This window comes from Toxoplasma gondii, chromosome IX, assembly GCF_000006565.2.
Source record: "Toxoplasma gondii ME49 chromosome IX, whole genome shotgun sequence".
NCBI classification, from domain to species: domain Eukaryota; phylum Apicomplexa; class Conoidasida; order Eucoccidiorida; family Sarcocystidae; genus Toxoplasma; species Toxoplasma gondii.
The window spans coordinates 5,531,689-5,552,855 of NC_031477.1; the positions used below are offsets into that span (position 1 = coordinate 5,531,689).

The 21,167-nt window shown below is 50.4% G+C and overlaps 2 protein-coding genes across 2 annotated transcripts; one reads left to right on the forward strand and one right to left on the reverse strand.

The window, feature by feature from the left end:
* Positions 1-156: 156 nt before the first annotated feature.
* On the reverse strand, positions 157-10,855 carry TGME49_305640 (metallo-beta-lactamase domain-containing protein). The gene is made up of 11 exons (XM_018782458.1): positions 9,470-10,855; positions 8,133-8,383; positions 7,534-7,646; positions 6,486-6,878; positions 6,047-6,213; positions 5,424-5,619; positions 4,987-5,202; positions 4,104-4,309; positions 3,349-3,555; positions 1,598-2,770; positions 157-890 (listed from the first exon to the last, which is right to left on the reverse strand). The coding sequence occupies exons 1-11, from the start codon at positions 10,046-10,048 to the stop codon at positions 801-803; spliced, it is 3,591 nt and encodes a 1,196-aa protein (XP_018636148.1). The 5' UTR covers positions 10,049-10,855; the 3' UTR covers positions 157-800.
* Positions 10,856-11,031: 176 nt separating this feature from the next.
* On the forward strand, positions 11,032-20,902 carry TGME49_305750 (nucleolar gtp-binding protein 2, putative). Its single transcript, XM_002370306.2, has 12 exons — positions 11,032-11,849; positions 12,978-13,176; positions 13,888-14,110; positions 14,599-14,772; positions 15,606-15,679; positions 16,106-16,175; positions 16,609-16,739; positions 17,315-17,450; positions 17,863-17,961; positions 18,611-18,690; positions 19,410-19,549; positions 19,945-20,902. The coding sequence occupies exons 1-12, from the start codon at positions 11,729-11,731 to the stop codon at positions 20,421-20,423; spliced, it is 1,926 nt and encodes a 641-aa protein (XP_002370347.1). The 5' UTR covers positions 11,032-11,728; the 3' UTR covers positions 20,424-20,902.
* The last annotated feature ends 265 nt before the right edge of the window (positions 20,903-21,167 follow it).

The following is a 21,167-nucleotide window of genomic DNA, read 5'->3' on the forward strand; positions in this document are numbered from 1 at the left end:
TCAAAACGCTCTGAAAATAGGTTATCCAAATTAGACAAACGTTTACAAAATTGCTCTCGTTTCGCCCTGACGCAGGAGGCGCGCCTGCTGAGAGACGTTCCGGGCACCATCGTCGTTGACGCGTCTCGGGAGCTCTTTTCCAACCTGAGTTGTGTTTTCCGAAGTGACGCGTGGACTTTCGAGGAGCAGAAACTCAGCAAATTTGATTTCTGCGCGAAAAAGGAACTGCGGCCGAGACTCCGAGCCGAGGTCTCTAGCGAACGGCCGCCTGACAGCCACTGAACGTCGTCAGGCACAGCAGAATCGGAGAGAAAGATCGTCACCTTTATACAAAGGGACGCTGAACGTCTAGTCGAGAGCGCACCGCAGCGGCGAGTATAGTTTTTACTGTCGTTTCAGAAACGAGAAAAAACAGATGCGTTGGTGGTAAGCTGGCTGCTGACTCCGGACCAGGCGCGTTTCTTGTCGAAACAGTTGCTGAGCGTTTCTCTCACTCCCGAATGCACCCCCAGCAGACAATTACAGAGGCACCCACGACGAAAGATGGAGAAGACGAGGGAGGAAAAAAAGTAGGACAACAGAAAACAAAGTGAGAAGAGAAAACAGAAGACAGACGAGAGGCGAGGTGTGGAGACGAGAGAGGCGAAAGGTGGAGATACACCAAAGACAGCAGCGAAGAAGAGAGATTGTGGTGCGTCCTCCTCTTTTCTTGCCCAGAACGGAACGGAATACCTGCCTCTGCAGAGCCCCTGGCTTGTCACTCTGCGAAGAAAGTTGACATTGATGAGTCCGAAAAAAACTCAACGCGCGACTTCGCTGCGTTGCTTCGTCTCGTCAAAGGAGGAGAAAAACTCGACAAACACAAAAACGGCGCTGTTCGGCTGGTCGTCCTGCAAAAAACGACAGAAAGCGAACGGGTGAAGAGACGAACCGAGGAAGAGGAACACAGCGACACTGGAAAGAAAGAGGAAAGAAGGACAACAGGAAACAGAGTGAGAAGAGAAGCAAAAACAGAACAGAGGCGAGATGCTGAGACGAGAGAGGATCGAGATGGAGATACACCAAAGACAGCGGAGAAGAAGATGCATCTCTATGTGTCTGTCTAGATATATCCATATATATATATATATCCATATATATATATATATATCCATATATATATATATATATCCATATATATATATATATCCATATATATATATATCCATATATATATATATATATAGATACATGTGTATGGAGAGAGTTAGCATCGCCAAGTGTGTGTTCCAGTTGTTTTTTTCGAAGACAAAAAAGCGCGCGCCCTGAGCTCCATGACGGAGGAGAGAACTGAAAGGAAGTGGCGGCACAACTGCGACGACGCAGCGTTTGAGGAGAAGATTCGTTTTTCTCGTTTTTTTCGTTTTTTTACATCACGGAAAATTCCTTCGAGGTCAACGAAGAGAGGGAATCTGAGGGAAGGACAGGCAGCGCAGGGTCAAGAGCGAGACAGAGACGAAAGAAGAAGTCGAGAGTAAAAGGAGAGAGCTGTGTGGCTCAGTTGTCCAGGAACAAAGCGACGCAGAAAACACTCGTGGAAAAGGCTTCTTCTTCTCACCTGGTCAGCCCACTGCATGCGCAGCGTCTTGCGTCCGTCGTGAACAGCGACGAGAGAGAGGAAGGATACAAGCACGGAGTCCTCGTCCGTGTCTGCCTTTTCCTCATTCCACTCTTTGTTTCTCGTTTCTCCTGCACCCAGATCCCTCGCAGACGCGTCTTCTCGCACGCTTTCTTCACTCTCCTCCTGTCCTTCTTCTTGTGCTTCTTCTTCTTGTCCTTTTCCTTCGTCGCCTGCCCCTGCTCCATCTTTCTTCCTGCGTTCCCGGCTTTTCTCCGCGTTCGCGTCTCCTGTCGCCTGTGCAGAGTCTTCCGTCGTCTGTCTCCCGTCACGAAATGACAGAACTTTCACTTCGCCTCCAAAGTCCAGCGCAGCCGGGAGACGCAGGAAGGCCGCTGAGGCGAGGCGCTGCCGCTGGTGGGCGGCGCGACACTGAAAGAAATATTCAAAGAAAAGGCCTAAAAGAGAGCGAAACGACGCGAAGCTCAGTGCCACCCTCGCCGAGTATCGAACGCTGTGCAGGCGGAGACATTTCGGAAGGGGGGCAGGAGAAGAAGAGGAAGAAACAGGAGAAGAAGAGGAAGACGAAGGAGAAGAAGAGGAAGACGAAGGAGAAGAAGAGGAGGAAGACGCAGGAGAAGAAGAGGAGGAAGACGCAGGAGAAGAAGAGGAGGAAGACGCAGGAGAAGAAGAGGAGGAAGACGAAGGAGAAGAAGAGGAAGACGAAGGAGAAGAGGAGGAAGACGAAGGAGAAGAAGAGGAAGAAGAAGGAGCAGAGACAGCAAATGGAGGTTCATGTCGAAGCCGATGGAGAAGAGACCCGTCGCCGTGGAGTGCGTTGTGCGTTGCTGCCTTTTGGAGAGTGTCGTGGTCAACAATGAGGAAACGCGAGTTTGCTTCGCTCTGCTCAGAGGAAGGAGAATCGAAAGGAGAGACTTTGAAGCACACAGCAGGAGGCGCCGTGAGGAACGGAAAGTAGCACGGCAGCATGCCCGGGGGAACGAGAGCCGTCTCCGCTGCAGACGACGACGAAGAAGAGAAAGACGAGAGGGAAGAGGAGGACGAAGAGGAAGAAGAGAGGTCTCCTCCGTTCTCAGAGATTGGCTCGGAAGGTGCATCGCTGTCGATTCCAAGAATGGAGGAAAATCCTGAGGTGACCAGCAACTTCTTCAACTGCACAAATGGAAACAAAGGGAAGCGCCAGCAGAAGAGAAAATCACGAAAAAGATGAGCGTCTTCCCTTCTGCCCTCTCTGCAAGGTGAAGTTTCTGTTCGGCTTCTCTGTCTTTCGTTTCTACTCCACAGTCGTCTGCAAGTTGTGTCTGAATCTGTCTGAGTTTTCCAGTCAAATCTTCGTTCTCATTCTGTAGAGAGGACCCGTGGCGTCTCGTACGTTCAAGTCACCCGAACGACGAGGACGAACTTCCAGAAAGAAACAACATCCGAGTGACAGTGAAGTCTCCTCTTTCTCCCTATCGTTTTCAACCTCTTCATCACCCTACCGACGTCCACCTTTCTCTCCATTCAGCAGCTTCCATCTTCTCCATCTTTTGCTGTCTTCTCTCTCATCTTCGGCCCCTCCGTTTCTGTCTGCGTTGCTTCTTCCGGAGTTCCGCCTCTCCCCTTCCGCTCATTTCCTCTGCTTCTGTAGTGGTCTCTCTTCTCGCGTCTGCAGCTTTTCCTCGAATCTTCGTCTGTCTTCCCTCTTTTTTGCTTCGCCTCTGCGGATGCTGTGTTTTTCGCGTCCTCACTTCGTCATCTCCGTCTGTGCAGCTGGCGACGAGCGCGCGAAGGTCCTGCCGCTGCTGAGCGCTGCAAGCCGCTTGGCCAGGCGCCCCTCCGGCGGCGGTCAGCGCCACGGCGGCGCGGAGGAAGTTCAGGTGTACGTACACTGGAACAACGCGCTCGCGCCGGACGACGGGAATCGAGATCGTTTGCCCTGTCGCCGGAGTGTACACCTGCGGCGGCAGCTCACGCAGAAAAGCGAGAAAGTCAGACTCCGACGGCGTGCAAGAGAAACGAAGAGCAAAGGATGGAGGAAGCGAAAGGAGAAGAAATCGAGAGAGCAGAAGACAGACGCAAGTGCGGAGACCGCGAACGCATTTGCTCCAGAACGAAAAGTCGCCTCCGTGGGCCTCCCCGGAGCGGCACCTTCCTTCGTTTTTTGTCAGCCATGTCACAACATCTCTCTACGCTCCGGTACTAACAACGAGACTCGCCACCATGCACAGACGCATGCCTATCCGTACTTCCGAATACCACCAATATATACATATATCTTAGTACATGCATACGCAAACAGATACCTACGGACATCCAAATCTACCTTTCTACCTCCATATCTATCTCTCATTACATATGCGTAGACAGATGCTTACGCACACCCACACCTACCAATATATATATATATATATATATATACATAAATATGTATAAATATATATATATATATATATATATATATGTAAGTGTGTCTTTGTATGTTTGCATGCGCCTTCGTGCTTACGGGAATGTTGAAGTCTCTGCGAATGACCGCAGCGAGCTTCGCCATGCCTTCCTTTTCGCCGTGGACGAGGATGACATTCCGTGGCTGGGTGTTCACAATCAGCTGCTGAATTCCGGTCGTGTCTGCATGCGCCGAGAAGGACATGTACCGGATTCGGCACTTCACATTCAGCGTCGCATGGCCGTCCAGGGGAATTTGTCGCTGGCCTAAGCGCAGGCGCAAGCAAAGAACGTCTCGACTCACTGAGCAGCGCCTCGCGAGACAGCCTGCTGTGCGCCCTCGTCTCTTCGCTGCGTTTCTTCGTTCAGCGGACACCGGTTGGCTGGAAGGTCCCTATACGCGAGCGTGAAAAGGCGCTCTGGCTCCTCTCAGTCAAGAAAGAGCAAACCGCGAAAAGGGAGAGAAAAATAGAAGAAAAAGCGAGAGTAGTGGTGTTCAGCCCAGTGCGCTCGGCAGGACTCGCAGGGCTTGAGAACGTTCTCGTTTTCAGAAAGGAACTCTGCTGGCAAACGACTGCAGCGTGGAACAGTGAAACGCCGCAGTCCCCTTCTTCTTGAATGCCTGTCTTCTCCCTTCGCACCTCTCTCTGCCTTCCGCTCTCTCCGCTCCTTCACCTTTCTCTGACAGCGTCGGTTCCGCTCGTCTCCCCTCCTCTCTTTTCCGAGATGTCTTCTCCGTTCCGGCAACTTTTGTGCATCGCCGTGTATTCATGTTCCCTTGTGTCTACGTTACTGGACGCTCGCTGCCTGGCGACGTCCGTTCTTCTGCGCATCTGCTACGCCAGAGAGACATGAGAAGACGAGCAAAAGGCGAGGGAGGTCAAGTCCGTGGCTTGAGTAGTTTTCGCTTATTTTTTCTTGTTTTTTCAAGCTTCGCGACGAACCTGCAATCAACATCGCGCCGACTGTGCCGCGAACGCAGTACCCAGGGAGAAGCACCAGCGTCGCAGGGTCGCCCCCCCAAGCCTTCAGCGCCTTCAGCGCCAAGCCGCCGTGGAGCATCCCCGGCGTTGCCAGCAGGACGAGAGGCGTCGGCGCAGACAACAAAGAAGACTGAAAAGGAAGAATGTGTGGAAACGAAAATGCAGTTCGAAGCGCATCTGCACACACAAACACACAAATCGATACAAGCACATAGACATGCATATATATATATATACATGGACAGCGAGAACCACGGAAATACAAAAACGCGAGACGTATAAACATATATATCTACATGTAAATGTGTGTATGCACAAACGTACACGTGAATAGAAATATTACAAATGTATGGGAGTTTTTTCCCTAGATAGGAGGAAACGCTTTCCCCCGTTTTTACCTTCTGGGTCGGCGTCCACGTTCGCGTCGGCTTTGCTCCAGTGTACATACAGCCGGTAGTACGCGTTTGCGCGCTCGGTCATGCCGCCGGCGAAGTAAATGGGAAAGCGCAGATGCATGCGTTCCCAGTAATTCTCGAGCAGCATGCAGAGCTCTTGCGCTCGGCCAACCGCAAACACAGGAATCAAAACTTTTCCCTGGAAAGAAAGTAAAACGCACGACAACGAGGTCAGAAGCGATGTGTCGCTCTCCAGGATTCCCTGCGCAATAGGCACATATATATATATATATACATATGTATACATATATATGTATATATGTATATATATATGCATATAATTGCATACACTGTGTCGATTTTTACACCGATTCGCAGCCCTAGAAATGACACGATGCACGGCTTCAAACAAAGCCATACACATCGTTACATACAAACATATATATTTATATATATATATATATATCCAGAAACGTACACGCTGTACATAGTGCTCATATAATGCATATATATATATATAAGTATACAGTGAAGTATTCGCGGTTGCCTTTTGTGGCCTTTGAGGCCAGTGGAGTTAGCGGGAGTTTTCGTTTCTGTGAGGCCTTTTTTTCGAAGGAGAAACTCACGCCCTTTGTGAGAGTGTCGTGGACGACAGCACAGAAGTCGCGCTCCACAGTCCGCTTGCTCGGCCGGACGAAGGAGGCGTACGTACACTCGGAAATCAGGACGTCTGGGCGGAGACAGGGGAGGGCGGCGCTGCCGAGGTGGCGGTCGGGAATGGTGTTGAAGTCTCCTGAAAAGCATCATCACTCTGCGAACGGGATGCACAAGAGGCCTCGAGTCTTGAACCACGAGAGGCGACACCCCCGAGACGTTCATCCAGGCGTTTGAAAAACAAACCGAGAGCAACCGACGCGCGGTGCGCAGGAAGAAGAAAAGCTTTTCCCGTCGTTTCTTGAACTCTCTCGCTGTCGCCTTTACAGTCTCTAAGTCTCCCCCCTCCCGCCTCCGTCACTTCCGTCCCCCCGCCTTCCTTCTCTCTCGCTGTCACCCTTCGTTGTCTACCTGTGTACACGACAGAAGCCTTTCCGAGTTTCAGTTCGAACATCGCGGCGCCCAGAACGTGACCCGCGTAAAAGGGCGTGAGCTGAAGTGTCTCCTCCCCTGTCTCCTCCCCTGTCTCCTCTCTCCACGTCTCGTGCAGCCGCAGGGCCTTCGCCCGCGCCACACTCGCCACAACATCACTCGTCTCGAAACTCCACAGTGACGAAGAGGAGGAAGAAGAAGAGGACGAAGAAGAGGACGAAGAAGAGGAAGAAGAGGAAGAGGCGTTTTTGCAGTCTCGGCCGCTTCGGGGGCGCGAAAGTCCAAGGGCAGCGTTGGCGGCCGTCTTCGCCGCAGACGGATCGGGCTCCTCAAAGAGAGAATGCGGAGTGCTCTCGGAAGGAGGAAGCGACGCTGCAGAAGAAACAAAACTCACGACCTGACAGTCAAGTCCTCGCCGGCAAATCTATCTCCGCCACTTAACAGCACATAAAAACACCATACACGTCCACACATAAACGAGGACATGATGACCTCTATATCTATATATGCCTTCTTAAAATGACCTCTCTATACCTATCCATCTAGTTGTCTCTAGGCATGTCTACCGCTACTTATCTACCTGTCTATCGTCCTGCCTGTTTGAATTTATCTATCCATTTATCAAGATCTATTTACAAATGCGTACATACATATATACGAACGCTCATGTCTCCATATGCATACACCAATAGATACACGCATGTGTCTATGTATTCGTGCCTATATATATATATATATATATATACATATATATGTGCATGTATTACAGGGTTTCACACATGAGAGGGGATAGTAGGAAAAGAGACAGATCGATGAATGAAATTGTCGCTCGTATGCGCTGATCGAGGAAGACACGGACCGCCTACTTTTTTTCTTTTCTCGTTTCCTTCTCTTCTTTTGCTGCGGGTCTGTGTTGTGCACTGGGAAATCGTTTGCACGTCTCGAGAAACGATTCTCCAACATTTGCCGCAAAAGAGTTTTCTTTCTCGCCTTTTTGTGGAGCTTCACCGCTTGGCCTGAGACCCACCAGTTCGCTGCGGAACGCGCTGAGCTCGGTCTCGGCCTACGCGCGCGCAGTCGAGCAGCAGCAGAGGACTGAGAGCCTTCGTCGGAAAAGTCATCAAGACTGGGCCGCGGTATCTATGAAGAGCCGCACAAGTGCACAGAAATGAGCAACAGGTAAATACAACAACGAAAGCCGGAGCCACTGAAGATAATCCGCAAGACACAGAACATCCAAAAACAAATGTCACGAACAGAATAGACACCGTCGCGAAAGGTGTGTCTCCGTATAAAGGTAGAGAGAAAGAGAGAAAGACGACCCTCCTCACTCAACATGCCCACGTAAATATAAGCAATTTACTTACATTTATGTCTGCACATTTACGCATTTACATATATATATATATATATATATTCATATATTTATAGATATATTTTATACGTATATTAATAGATATATTTATACATATATATATATATATATATATATATATATATACACGTGGTGGTTCACGTCCGCATAAGTGCATCTGGATGAGTGCATCTGCGTCCGAGGAAGCGTTTGAGAGGAGACGCAAATCAGGGAGAAACATGATTGCTTTGTTTCTCTCTACTGTGTCTCACTGAAGAAACTCTGTCAAAGTGGGGAGAGCCCCGCAGTGGTCCAGGTGGAAGTGCGACACTACGCAAGCGTCGACTGCATGCGTTAAGATGCCCCGCGGCTGCCGCAGCAGAGCTTCGAGAGAAAGAGACGAAGGAAGAGAAGAGAGAGAAGAAGACGGCGAAGAACGAGGGAGAGACGAGTGGCGGTGCACACTCGCGGATCGTTCGCGAGAGAGGGATGCGCCGTCATCTCGGTCGACTGAAGAAGTCCCCTGGAACAGCATTCAGATGCTCAAAAAATTAGGAATGAGAGATCTGACGCAGCAGAAAGAACATGAGAGAGACACTTGACTAAATAAGGACATGTGGGGGCTTGCAGAACAATCGTGAAGTTGAATTGAATGGTGAGGCTGCAGAGTGGCAAATGCGATAGATACACTTAGGCAGAGAGACGGCAGAGTGGAAGCATTTCTCTCCTCGACCAAGAAACATGACACCCCAAGCAGGCGCTCGCCCACCGCACCACGAGGCAAGGTCGCTTGCGCCTTCTGACGCAAGGAAAGAGAGCAGAGCGCGAGCCGAAGCGCGATACAGGCGGACGCGAGTGTGACAGGAGAGAGAGACAGAGAGAGGGGACCGAACAACAGCACAACAGCGAGAAGGCTTGGGGACGCGAGAGCAAAGCCACAGAGAGAAAAAAGAGACACGGAGGCGAAAAAAGAGAGAGCGGAGAGAGAAAGCAAGCAGGGCGAACGGGAACGCGCGAGGTGGAAGAACGCCAGGAAGAGACGGCAACGTGAGAGAGGGAAACAGAGCCACTACAACAAGGGAGAACAAAGGAGCCATAGTCGTCGAGAAAACGAAGTCGAAAGAAGTGATGAGGAAGGCCTTCTTCACAAATGCACCTGGAACTTCGCAGAACATGCATGCACATCGTCCAAGATCCTCGCGAAAAAATCTTGAATCGCATGCCTCTTCAACCCACACAGAGTAAACATATCCCTTCACATGGAGGCGCCCACGAAAACAAAAGTCTCTACATGCCTGCATCCCCACAACAGCACACATCCGTCCACATGCATGCACATACATATATACATATACATGCATCCATAAATATGTATACGTATATATTCATGTGTGTGTAGCTATATATATATATATATATATACATATATACATGTGCATACATATATATATATATATATATATATACCTATATATGTGTACAGAAAAGCTCTATATGTTTATGGAGCGTGTGTGTGGTTGCACAGCAGAACAAGTCGAGAAAGTGATGGAATGTTCCCCGAGTTGTGCGTCTTCCAAAATCTGTCTGGCTTGCATGCGTGAGCTGTTACTGTCGCAGGGGCAGGGTCCGCCGCGGATGTAGGGGATGGTCGCGGTTCTTCGCAGCTCTCGCGTCCGCCGCGTTGCGCGTCCAGGGCAGCGGCGTCGTCTCCTCCCCGCAGTCGCTTTCGCAGTCTGTCAGAGGCGCCACCATGAAACGGCTCCGCTGCGTCGCGCGCCTCGAACTCCCTCTTCTCCTCCTCGCGCTCGACGGCGAGCGCCGCGAGCTTGTCGAACAGAGGAAACCTCCGAGCATCTTTCATCCCTAAGTGACAGCCGCAGTCGAACAGCACGCAGCGCCGCCCCAGGCGTACATACACCGCGCTGCGTCCGACATCTTGCCCAGCCCCCAGCACAGTGATGTGCAGCATCCGTCGACGCTTCTCGAGAAAAGAAGAAGAGGAAGCTGGAGGAGAAGAAGAGGACGACGAAGCGAACGAAGAAGAGGAAGCTGGAGGAGAAGCGCGAGGAGGTCGAGACGTTGAAGTGTCTCCTGTTGGTGGGAAGGAGGCTTGATTCGCGTCTCTGCTTCCTGGAGGCCTCTGGGACCTCGAGGGCGCGGCTGTCGCGCGAAACGGCGGGTCCTTCATGAGGATTCGGTCTTTGAAGCTCCTTCTGCTCGTTTTCGCCTTCAGTTCCTCTTGTCGAGTGCCTCGTCCGTCTCTGCCTCTCTTCCTTCTCCTTCTCCTTGTCTTACTCCGAGAGAGGGGGAGGGGCGGTGGAGGAGGGGAGGGGCGGTGGAGGAGGGGAGGGGCGGTGGAGGAGGCGAGGCGCGAGAAGCCGAGCGAGAGAAAGGCGGCGACAGCGGAGAAGGCTCTGCCTACACAGAAACTGACAGCGCGACGCGTACGCCGAGGCTCTCGAGTCCAGGCAATTCCTGCGCGAGTTCAGGCCTCCAACTCGTTACGCGGTGGCGTCAGGCCGAGGACTCCGCGCGCAAAGCACTCAGAAGAGAGCCCGAGAACAGCGAGGCTGAGACGCGCTTTGAGGCGCGCGCTGCGACAGCAGAAGTCTGCATAGACAGACGATTGACGAGGCAGAGAGAAAGAAGAAGCCTCAAGACTCGACTGCGCGAGAGTCCCGATTGGACAGCCCGCGCGATGCAGATGGAGAAGAACGGACGGACGGAACGCCCCGAGAATGGCGACGAGAGAAAGACACCGACCGGTTGAGAAAGCAGCGAGAGGAGCGCTCGAACGCTGGAGAGGAAGCCAGAGAGAAGACGAGGGAGAACAAGCCTAACAGACGATTGACACCGTCGAGGAAAAAAGTCGGCCAGGGTCGTGCGAAAAACGCGCGGAAGCGCGACGCGGCATTTCGTCGGCCTGCACCTTGGAGAAGCAAATCCCAAATCCGCGCGACGCAGAAGAGGAAAACGAAAAGGAATCGGATTGGCGAAGGGGATAAACGATGACGAAAAACAGGACGAAGAAACATCGATAGAAAAGAGTGTGCAGGTTCCGCGCGTGGTATCCAGCTGTGCGCGACTTTGCGCGGACTGCATGCCGACGCACAGAGTCGACAGAGGAGTCAAAGCTCGTCAAGGAGACCTTCAAATCTACAGAGAAGGGGGTCTCCGAAACCTGTCTTCTTCTGCGGAACACAAATACCCTGAAGGTTTCTTTGCCTTCGGTCCTTTTCGCTTCCACCTTTTCTTCGTCTCGACCAGAAACTGTAGACGACGGAGAGACAGTCCCCACAGGGCACCGCGAGAAGTGTCTCGCGATTTGACGCGAAGACTTTTGAGTAAAAAATCGAAAAAAAAATCGCAAAAAATTAAATAAATTGTCCTCGACCTTGTTGCTTCCTCGTCTTTTCGCTCGCATTATTTCCTGTGGTCTTTGCGCCGCGTAAGTCGTTTGGAAACTGTCTGATTCGTCCTGGGGTGACAACACCGACGGAGGAGGAGAGGCGCTGTACAAAGAACTCTCTCGTCTTTCCGTTTCCTCTTTACTTTGTTTTTCTCCAACCGTTTCTCCGTAGGTCCACTTGCCTCTTGGCGCTGTTTGCGGGTGAGTCCTGAGAAAGGACTCCACTTCGTGTACTCCTCTCTCCAGTCTTGCAGCTTCCGAGACTCCTCTGGAAGTTCCTCTTCCCGTTCTTCACTGCTCTCTCCTTTCTCTGTCTTTCGTCTTCCTGTGCCTCTCCTTTCTCTGTCTTTCGTCTTCCTGTGTCTCTCCTTTTGCGCGTCTTTTCGCGCGGCGTTCTTCCTTGCCTGTGAGACTCGTCTTTGTCTTGCGCCGTCAAGTCTTTTCGCCTTCGCCGCCGAGATGGGGAAGAAGTCTCAGGGACTGAAGAAGGCCGGGCACAAAGCCGCGCACCTTCCTGCCTTCCAAAGAGGCTCTTCGAGTACAAATCCCGACCGGAAGTTGCCGGACAACAAGAAGAAAGGTGAGTGCAAAGAAGAACGTCTCTCGAGACGATGTCCCTCCGCTCGGCATCTGTGTGCATCTCCCGGCAAGAAAAGAAGTGACAGTCGTCGCTCGCCCCCTTTTAATACATATTATAATAGCTGCGCCTCAATACATTTCGGGGAGAACCAGGTAGCTCGAAAAATTCGACAAGCATTTCACAACTAACCTAATTTTTCTGCAAAAAAGAATTTTACGGTTCAAGTCCGTTTATCTCCATAGATTTATTTTTCCCTTAGATGTTTTAAAGGTTCAGGAAAGGATTACGAGTTTGATCCTGGCTCCGGAAGAACGCGGATTTCAGATTAAGAAATATTTATAGCGGGGTAGAGCAGGTTGGTAGGTCGTCGGGCTACTTCTAATTCTAATTCAAAAGAAATTTTAGAACATATATTATTACAATAACCATAAATTAAAATCATTAATGTAGATTTTAAATTTAACTCTCTATGTAGTAAAAGGAATAAAAAATCTACCTAAAATGAACAATAAAATATTTTTTTTATCGAAGTAATGGGATCGATTACTTAAAAATAGATCAGTAGGGGAGCGTAAAACACTAAATTATAATGCTTACAAATAATCAATTATTAAACCATTCACGTATAAAAAAGAAAGACTTTCTTCCCCGCGGCGTCTTCCGCGCGACCCTCGGTCATGCGCGTCACTGGCTTTGGCCGTCCGGCAAGCAGAGCAGAACGGTTCGTCTGCGCGACCGGAATCGACGACCTGGAAAAAGGCGAACGCGCGCTGCGGCAGACAGGAAGCGAGGCGATTTTCAAGAGGCAACGAAGCTCTCACGAGACAGAGTGCTGGGGCCAAGTGTCAGCGCCCTGAGAGCTCCAGTTGTGTTTCGACTGTCTCGAGAAGACACCAGGAAGAAGAAGAAGGAACCTGAAGAGCAAGAAGGAGAACAGAAGAGGGGAGAAGAAGAAGAAATGAGGAGACGCAAGAAAGGGGGATGAGACGGAAGGGGATTTGGAGCCGGAAGAAAGAGACGAGCATGGGAGAGAGAAAGATGCACAGAGGCTCTTCTGAACAAAGCTTGAACGCTGGCTTGTGTGGACACCGGCAGCGTCTTCGCCTTCGTCATGCGTCTGTTTCTCAGGCTTTTATCGCTCGAAGAGCACCATCAAGTTGCTGAATCTGTACAAAAGTAAACCGCAGCAGGGGAAGGAACCGCAGCCGACAGCCCCCGCGCGCATTCAGCCTGACAGACGCTGGTTCGGCAACACTCGCGTCATCGACCAGTCGAAGCTTTCTCTCTTCCGCGAGGCTCTCAGCCAGGCCGACAATAATCCCTACAGGTGCGACGGGGACGCGCCCAGGAGAGACTTGCAGGGATCGCGACGCTGACTCACGCACTGCCGCACTGCATGCAAGACCCAGCAGGTCCAGGTGTCTCCCAAACGTCCGCGTCTGTCTTTCTCTGCTTCAGATACACATGTGTATACGTCTATGCATATGGATAAACGCATGTATATACGTACATATGCATACTCGCATATACATATATATATATATATATATATGCATGTATGTATTAACGAAGGCATTAGTGTATGCCAAGAAAATACATGTATATTAAGATTGCTGCAGAGCCGTGACTATATATATATATATATATATATAGATATATTTATATATCTATGTGCAAATACGTCTATAGGTGCCGACGAGGATTCGGCGTTCTTGTTGCGCAGGCGTAGCTTGGAATGAATTCATTTACGCATTTTCCTGTCCGTGTGTGTGTGTGGTTTTTCGGGTTTTTTTTGGTGGTGACGCTGTTCGCATGCTCGGCTCCACAGGCGTTTCCATCCATTTGTGCAGTCAAGCGTAGACATTTGGTGGGTCGACCGAATTTGCAGGTGAAAGATGACGGATGGCAGCGTCTGGTTTCCCGGCCGTCGGGCGCCTCGTTCGACTCAGAGGCGAAAAAGGTTTTTTCTTTGTCTCCCGCCTTCTTCCACTTTCGCCGTGGGTTCTGTTCCCCCTCCGTTTTCGTTTCCTTTCTTCAGCGTCGTTCTGAAGCGCTCGAAACTGCCTCTGTCGCTGCTGGCGCCGTCCGCGCCTGGACGCACAGAGCACTTCGACGAGGGCGGCCAGGAGACGAGCACGGTGCCGCAGACGCGCGGCTCAGCCATTCTTTCTCTCCAGTCTTTCTCCGATACTTTCGGAGACAAACGGACGCGGAAACGGCCGCAGCTGCAAGCCAGCGACCTCGGCGAACTCGCTCGACAGGTAGGCGAACCCAGGGAGGAAGCGAGCGGGAGAGCAGAAGCAGCAGAGCGAAGAGGAGACAGAACGAGGAGCAGAGAGAGAAGAAGGGGAGAAGAGAGAGAACGAGGAGGAGAGAGAAGAAGGGGAGAAGAGAGAGAACGAGGAGCAGAGAGAGAAGAAGGGGAGAAGAGAGAGAACGAGGAGGAGAGAGAAGAAGGGGAGAAGAGAGAGAACGAGGAGCAGAGAGAGAAGAAGGGGAGAAGAGAGAGAACGAGGAGGAGAGAGAAGAAGGGGAGAAGAGAGAGAACGAGGAGCAGAGAGAGAAGAAGGGGAGAAGAGAGAGAACGAGGGGGAGAGAGAAGAAGGGGAGAAGAGAGAGAACGAGGAACAGAGAGAGAAGAAGGGGAGAAGAGAGAGAACGAGGAACAGAGAGAGAAGAAGGGGAGAAGAGAGAATGAAAGGTGTGTCGAAGGGACGTTTTCTCCTTGTGGCTCGTTCTCGGTTATCAGGCAGAACGTCGACAAGCGTCTTTCCAGGAAGGTCGTGGGGGCGCCGGCGGCGAAGACGAGGGAGACGAGACTGCGTTTTCTCGTGACGACCCTCGCGGCCAAGACTCTGGCGACGAGACAGCTGCCGCCTCAGAAAAGATTTTCAAGAAAGGAACTTCTCGTCGAATCTGGGGGGTACGTTCTCTCGCAAGCTTCTTCTCCATCGACGGTCAGGCGCCTGCGTGCCGTCTCCGTGAACTTGGCTCCTAGTCGTCAATTTGTCTTCGACAACTTCGTTCCAGATGGGGGGTCCCGTGCAATCCGCCGCTGCTGCAAAAGCTCCTCAGTTGCGCCTCATCTGCCCATGTTGACGGAAGAAAACGACTCACCTTCATACTTTTACACCTGTGCATATGTGTATGTAAATTAATGTACTTCCAGATATATACATAGGTATAAGAATGCATATATATATATATATATATATATATATATATATATATATATATACTCATATGCGTATATACGCATATATATATATATATATTTGTAGAGAGGAGAGAGTTCAGGGTGTTGTGTGTAGATTATATGAAAAGAGGCAGTTCATTGAGTATCTTTTCGTTTGTGTGCATGCCTGTATACCCTTCTATGTATGAATGGATCGAACCAGTGACTGGACTGACGTCACTTGCCAGAGGAATATACATCTGCACATGCAGAGAAAGGTGGATCACTACTTCTATTTACACTCGGAAACGAAAAACATGCCTAGGCATCTATGCATTTATAGTATAGGTTTTACAGGTATATTTTTCATACATATATCCTATATAATCTATACACATCTAAATATATATAAGTATATATATATATATATATTATTGTGGTTGTTGTACGCGAGTGTGCTTGTGTTGCTAGGGAGATGATTCGGAAACGAAGGCGGGTTCTTGCCCGAGGCAGTGTCTCACTTTTGTCTCTCCAGCATCGACGGTTCTGTTGATTCTGGCGGATGCACTTTCCCTTTTCAGGAACTTTACAAAGTCATTGATTCCTCAGACGTCATTGTGCAGGTCGTCGATGCCCGCGACCCCCTGGGGACGCGGTGAGTCTCTCGAAACTGTTTTCTTCGAATGGAAACGCAGCCAAACAACCAGTCTGTCAAATATATATATGTATATATATATATATGTATATATATATATATATATGTATATATATATATATGTCTATGCATGTATACATATGTATGTGTATGTGTATATGTATGCGTATGTTATTTATATCCGGGCGCAGATGTGGATGTGGAGCTACGTCCTGCATGAAGGGGTCGTGACACTGCGTGCAACCTCGTCGTATCTCGACGTCATGGGAGGTTGTGACTTTGCATTTGGATCAACGCCTGCTCCACTTGCATGCGCGAGTGTGTTGACATCATGCATCTCGAATTGTCTGGTGAGTTTTGTTTTTGCGGGAGGTGACTCGGCTGTTTCCACGGTTGTCCCTTGGTCCGTCTTTTCCTGTTTCTCAGATGTTTCCGCGTCGAGAAGTATCTCCGAAGCCACAAACAGTCGAAGCACATGATTCTCGTTCTCAACAAGGTGCAGCAGACTCTTGAAAGTCTCTCTCACATCCGCGATCTTTAGCGCAGTCGTTTCTCTGTCTTTCCATCACCTCGTCTTCTTTCTGATCTCGACTGCCGGCACAGTGGGTGGCGTTGTTTCGTCACTGGTTTCGGACCTTGTTTTTGCCGCCTGTCTTGTGCATCTCCTCTTTGTCTCTCGAGGCTTCAGACGCATGTCTTGCGCGCGCTCTGGATGTCCCTCTGCGTGAGCGTTTCGTTGTTCCCTGCATGTCTCTTCGTTCTGCCCCAGCCGGTTCCTGCTGGTCTTGGTTGTGCCGTTTCCAACTCAGTTGCGCTGTGAGTCTCTCCCTGCCTCAACGCGTCTCTCCGCTTCACAGTTTTCGCTTCGGTTTGACGGCCGGCAGTGCGAAGGTTATCTGCCCTCTGTCTCTCCTGTTTCGCCGCTGCAGATCGACTTGATTCCCTCTCAGGTCGCTCGGATCTGGGTCCGCCGCTTCTCGAAGGAACTACCGACTCTGCCGTTTCAAGCGAAAAAGCAGGAAAAGGCCGCTGGCCGTCTGCAGCTCTTCCAGCTCTTGCGGTGAGGCGACACACAAGCAGAAGGTGCTCAGCTTGGCAGACGTCTGCCGGTGAAAAAAAGCGTTCAACGTAGCGGAACGGTCCTCAAAACAGTTTTCACAGTGGCGGAGATTCGTAGACGCAAGCGAACATTTGAATGGAAGAAGACATCTTTGAGTGAGAGGCAATACTCAAGAAGTGAGGCGAGACACTTTGGCGCGGAGACCGACTTCGTGCCAAGAAAGAGCGAATGTTTGTCGACGCTCGAGAGGCGACAACTCAGGAGAGGAAACTCCGTCTCTTTTTGGCGCAGCTGGAACTTCGGATGGTGACGAAGAGTTGAAGGACTCCAGAGGAAGGGGGAAACCCTCTGCAAGTGAATTCGTGAAGCCTGAAAAGCCGCATGCGCAGGCATCTAGCCTGCCACCGAGTCTGCGTGTCTCCCTCGAACCGTTTCTCCCGCGGCTGCGAAGCAGAGAGACAGGACGTTCCTCGAGCGTCCGTCGACTTCTCTCCTTTTCCGGAGGGAGACCATCTGGAAGCTTTTCTCTGTCCTCACTCTGAGGAGGTGAATGCTGTCTTGTGACCTCTCTGCAGGCAGTACGTACAGCTGATGAGTGACAGAAAACATGTCTCTGTCGGCTTTATCGGCTATCCGAATGTCGGAAAAAGTTCGATTATCAATGCGCTTCGCAGCAAGCAGGTGTGTCGCGCTGCGCCAATTCCGGGAGAGGTGAGTTCGCGGCGAGTTGTGTGAACAAGATTCCTTCTCGAGAGCAGTTCACTCGACACCGCACGAAAAGGCTTGCGTTCTTTGCTCTCTCTCCCATCTCCGGCTCTGCGCAGTTTTCTCTATCAGCGCGAAAACCAGTTCTCTGCCGTGAAACATCTCTCCGCGTCCTATATGTATGTCTATATACGTATATGTCTGCATATATATATAAATATATATATATATAAATATATAAATATAAATATGTATACATGTATGGATGTGATTCTGCGCGTATGTCTGCTCGTGTAGGAAGGTGTATGTGTGCATGTAAAGGGGAATATGTGCGTCGGGAGAAACACAGAGAAGTCGTTGATTTAGCGAGAGAGCTCAGAGTCCTTTGGAATCGGGGGAGTCTTTCTCTTTTCTGCAGACTCGCGTATGGCAGTACGTCGCCCTGACGAAGCGTCTTTACCTCATCGATTGCCCGGGGATTGTTCCTGCAAGTGCTTCGATTTCTGATTCCCTTCGAGTAGGCCTATTTCTTTTCTTTCTTCTTTCCGTCTCGCGCGTCGCCTCCTTCTTCCTGTTTCTCTTCTCTCCCTCCTTGGCCGCCTTCTTCTCTTTGTCGCTGTGCCCGTTCTGTTGATCATCCTTTCATCTCTCTTCTCTGCATCTTTTTCGTTTCCTTCTTCGTCCCCCTCTACGCGTCTCGCTGACCGAGCGTTCGTCTATTGCTCCACATGCGATGGACAAGCAGCAGAGAGCTCTGCTGATGCTGCGTAGTCTAGAAAAACATATTTCTGTGTACTGGACGTATGCGTAGAAGTCTGTATCCCAGTGCTTCTATAGTGCGTCTGGTATGCAGATGCTCTAATAAAATGTACTTATATATATATATATATATATATATAGATCACGTATTTATGTATATGCCTATATATATATATATATTGCGCGTTTATCGTACATGTGATACGTCCAGAGCTGCATGCATGCATCGCGGAGGCGCTTGGGCTTCGCCTTCGTCTGAGGGCGTCGTTTGGGACTTGGATTTTTCCTTGCCTTCTCGCTGTTGATTCGGCGTCTTCGCCTCGAGCGTTTCGCTCGTCTCTCCACTAGGCAAGTGCTCGTGTCAAGAGACAAGGGTGAAGCGCCTGCGATCGCTCGCGTCTTTTCAGGTCATTCGCGGAGTGGTGAGGCCAGAAAGAATTGCATGTCCAGAGGAGCATATCGACGAAGTTCTCCAGCGCGTCCAGGAGTGAGTGAAGCTGCGAGGAAGGAACGAAAAACAGTTCGCAGAAATGGCGAGAGAGAACGCGCAGATGTGTGTGACAGAGAGTGCTGCGCGAGAAGAGAGAGACAAACTCACAGACCTCCATAGCGTGGTGGACAGCGGTTGATTAGCAGATGTGCTTGAGAGTTGAAAGACGTCTGTAGACAGGGAGAGAAACGAGGCACATGTCGACAGATACCAGGAAGCGGAGAGCGATAAGCAGATTCACAGGTCCAGACCGGAAGAGAAGTGATCAAGGCACAGAGAGAGACAGGCCAGAGCTAGCGATATGTAGAGAAAGGCTGGGATGCAGAAAGAGAGAGAGATCCATAGCGGTGTTCGTAGAGAGAAGGACGGGGAGGGGAATTGTGTGCGACAGGACCGCGTGGATACACTTGGACAGACGTACCAACAGAGCTCGAGCACAGACCTCGAATCGTAGAAGACAGCCAGATTTATAGAGATAGATGGCGACTGCTCTAGTCAGAGGCTTCTTGTGTAGATCGAGGAAGAGGAAGAGAGATGTGTGGGTCGAGCGGTCGCGGTGCACAGAGATACGTCCCTACTGATGCAGGTAGAGCTGGGGATATTCAAGCAGGCATTCCGATGCATGCAGCAGTAGAAGGACAGAGACAGAGATGTTTTTCTGAGCAGCGAGACGGATGAGAGGGCATGGAGTTGCCACTGTGTCTTTCTCTTTTCAGGGAGAGCATTCGCGCTCGATACAGTCTGCCCGACGCATGCAAGTGGACAGACTCTGAATCTTTTCTAGCTGTGCTGGCCAAGAAAAAAGGGAAACTTCTCAAAGGCGGCGAACCGGACATCTCCACTGCGGCGAGAATAGGTAACCGGCAAGAAAGGGAATGAGAAGCAGAAGGCAAGAGAGGGAAGAAAGAAAACAAGGAAGAGGACGGAGAAGAAAGAGAAGGGTGAAAACGAGAAAGGAGATGGAAAGAGAGGAGGCGAAAGGTAAGACAGAAAAGGAAGGAACAGAGAGAGAACCATATGAACATAGTGAGGAGAGAAAAAAAGAGAGGTCATGTCAAGGAAAAACTCTACAAGTCAAGAAGAGGGCATGTCTCTCAACGTTACCGGTATTTCCGAGCTTCACATGAAGGCCGACTGTTCTGCGACGCAGAGTCGGAATTCCGTTTCCTCATCCGTAAACCAATTAAGCATGACGCTTAAGCACAAACGAAAGATGCGAGAAAAAGAGCTTCGTTCTCTCCTTCTTTTCAGTCTTGTACGACCTCCAGCGCGGTCGCCTTCCTTACTACGTCCCCCCGCCTGTCGACCCAAATGCTCCCGAGGAAGAGAGCGGCGACGAGAACAAAGGGAAGAAGAGAGACAGAGAAAACCGAGAAGACGAAGAAGACGGCGAGGGTGGAGACGAAGGAGAAGAAGGAGACGAGGAAGAAGACAATGGAGAGGAAGAGTCAGCTGGACCTCCGGGAAAGAAGGAGTCGTCTGCGGCAAACGCTATGAAACGGCGACGACAGACTGAGGCGGCAGAAGCGGAGAAAGACGTTTCGGAGAAGAAAATAGCGAAGAATGCGGAGGCCGCGCCGGGCAAGAAGACGCCGACAGGCACACAGACACCCGGGCCAAGTGGGAAGAGGGGAACGAGGAAGGCGGGAGAGAAGAAGAAAACGCAGGGCATGAAGGTCGTCAGTGAGGCCGATCTGGCCAAGACTCTCGTCGATGAATTCGAGGCGTGATATCGAGGAAGGAAACAGAGCGCGAAAAAGAGCAAAGCGCGAGCAAGAGAGGGACAGCGAGAGGATAGGGAAAGGAGAGGAAAGCGAAAAGAGAGAAGGAAAACAGGAGAGTGACGGTATCAGGTCGGGGATCGTAGAGGAGAGAAAGAGGGCAGATCGAAGACGAGAGAAAACAGAAAAGGAAAAGAGGGAGAGAGGGGAATTCCGGATCTGATGTCCCTAAACGAATATGTTTAGCAAGACAGCATTTGCAGGTGTCTCACACTTCCGTTCTCTCGGCTTCTTCGCGAGTCGCAAAAGGTTCTGCAACTTGAGAAAAACCTTCTCCTTCTCCCTCTTGTTCTCGCGGTCACCTCGGGGTCGTGCAGGCGCACAGCTCTTGGCCGTTTCTTCTGAACAACGCGCATGCCTGTACGCCTTCAGACGAGAGAAGCTCTCGCTGCGACTTCTTCCACAAACGTCGAAAGCCATATCTGCCCATTTGCACTCCCGACAAAGACTTGCTTCACTGCTCCCCTCTCAAACCCGCGACCACGTTCGCATCGGCATACATAAACATATACATATGCATACATATACATACATATACATACATATACATACATATATATAAATATACATATACATACATAAACATATACATACATATACATAAACATATACATATATATATGTATACCTGTACTGGTGTGCATATATTTTTGGGGATTTGACCCCAGGAGAAAGCCGGTTACGATATGTGGA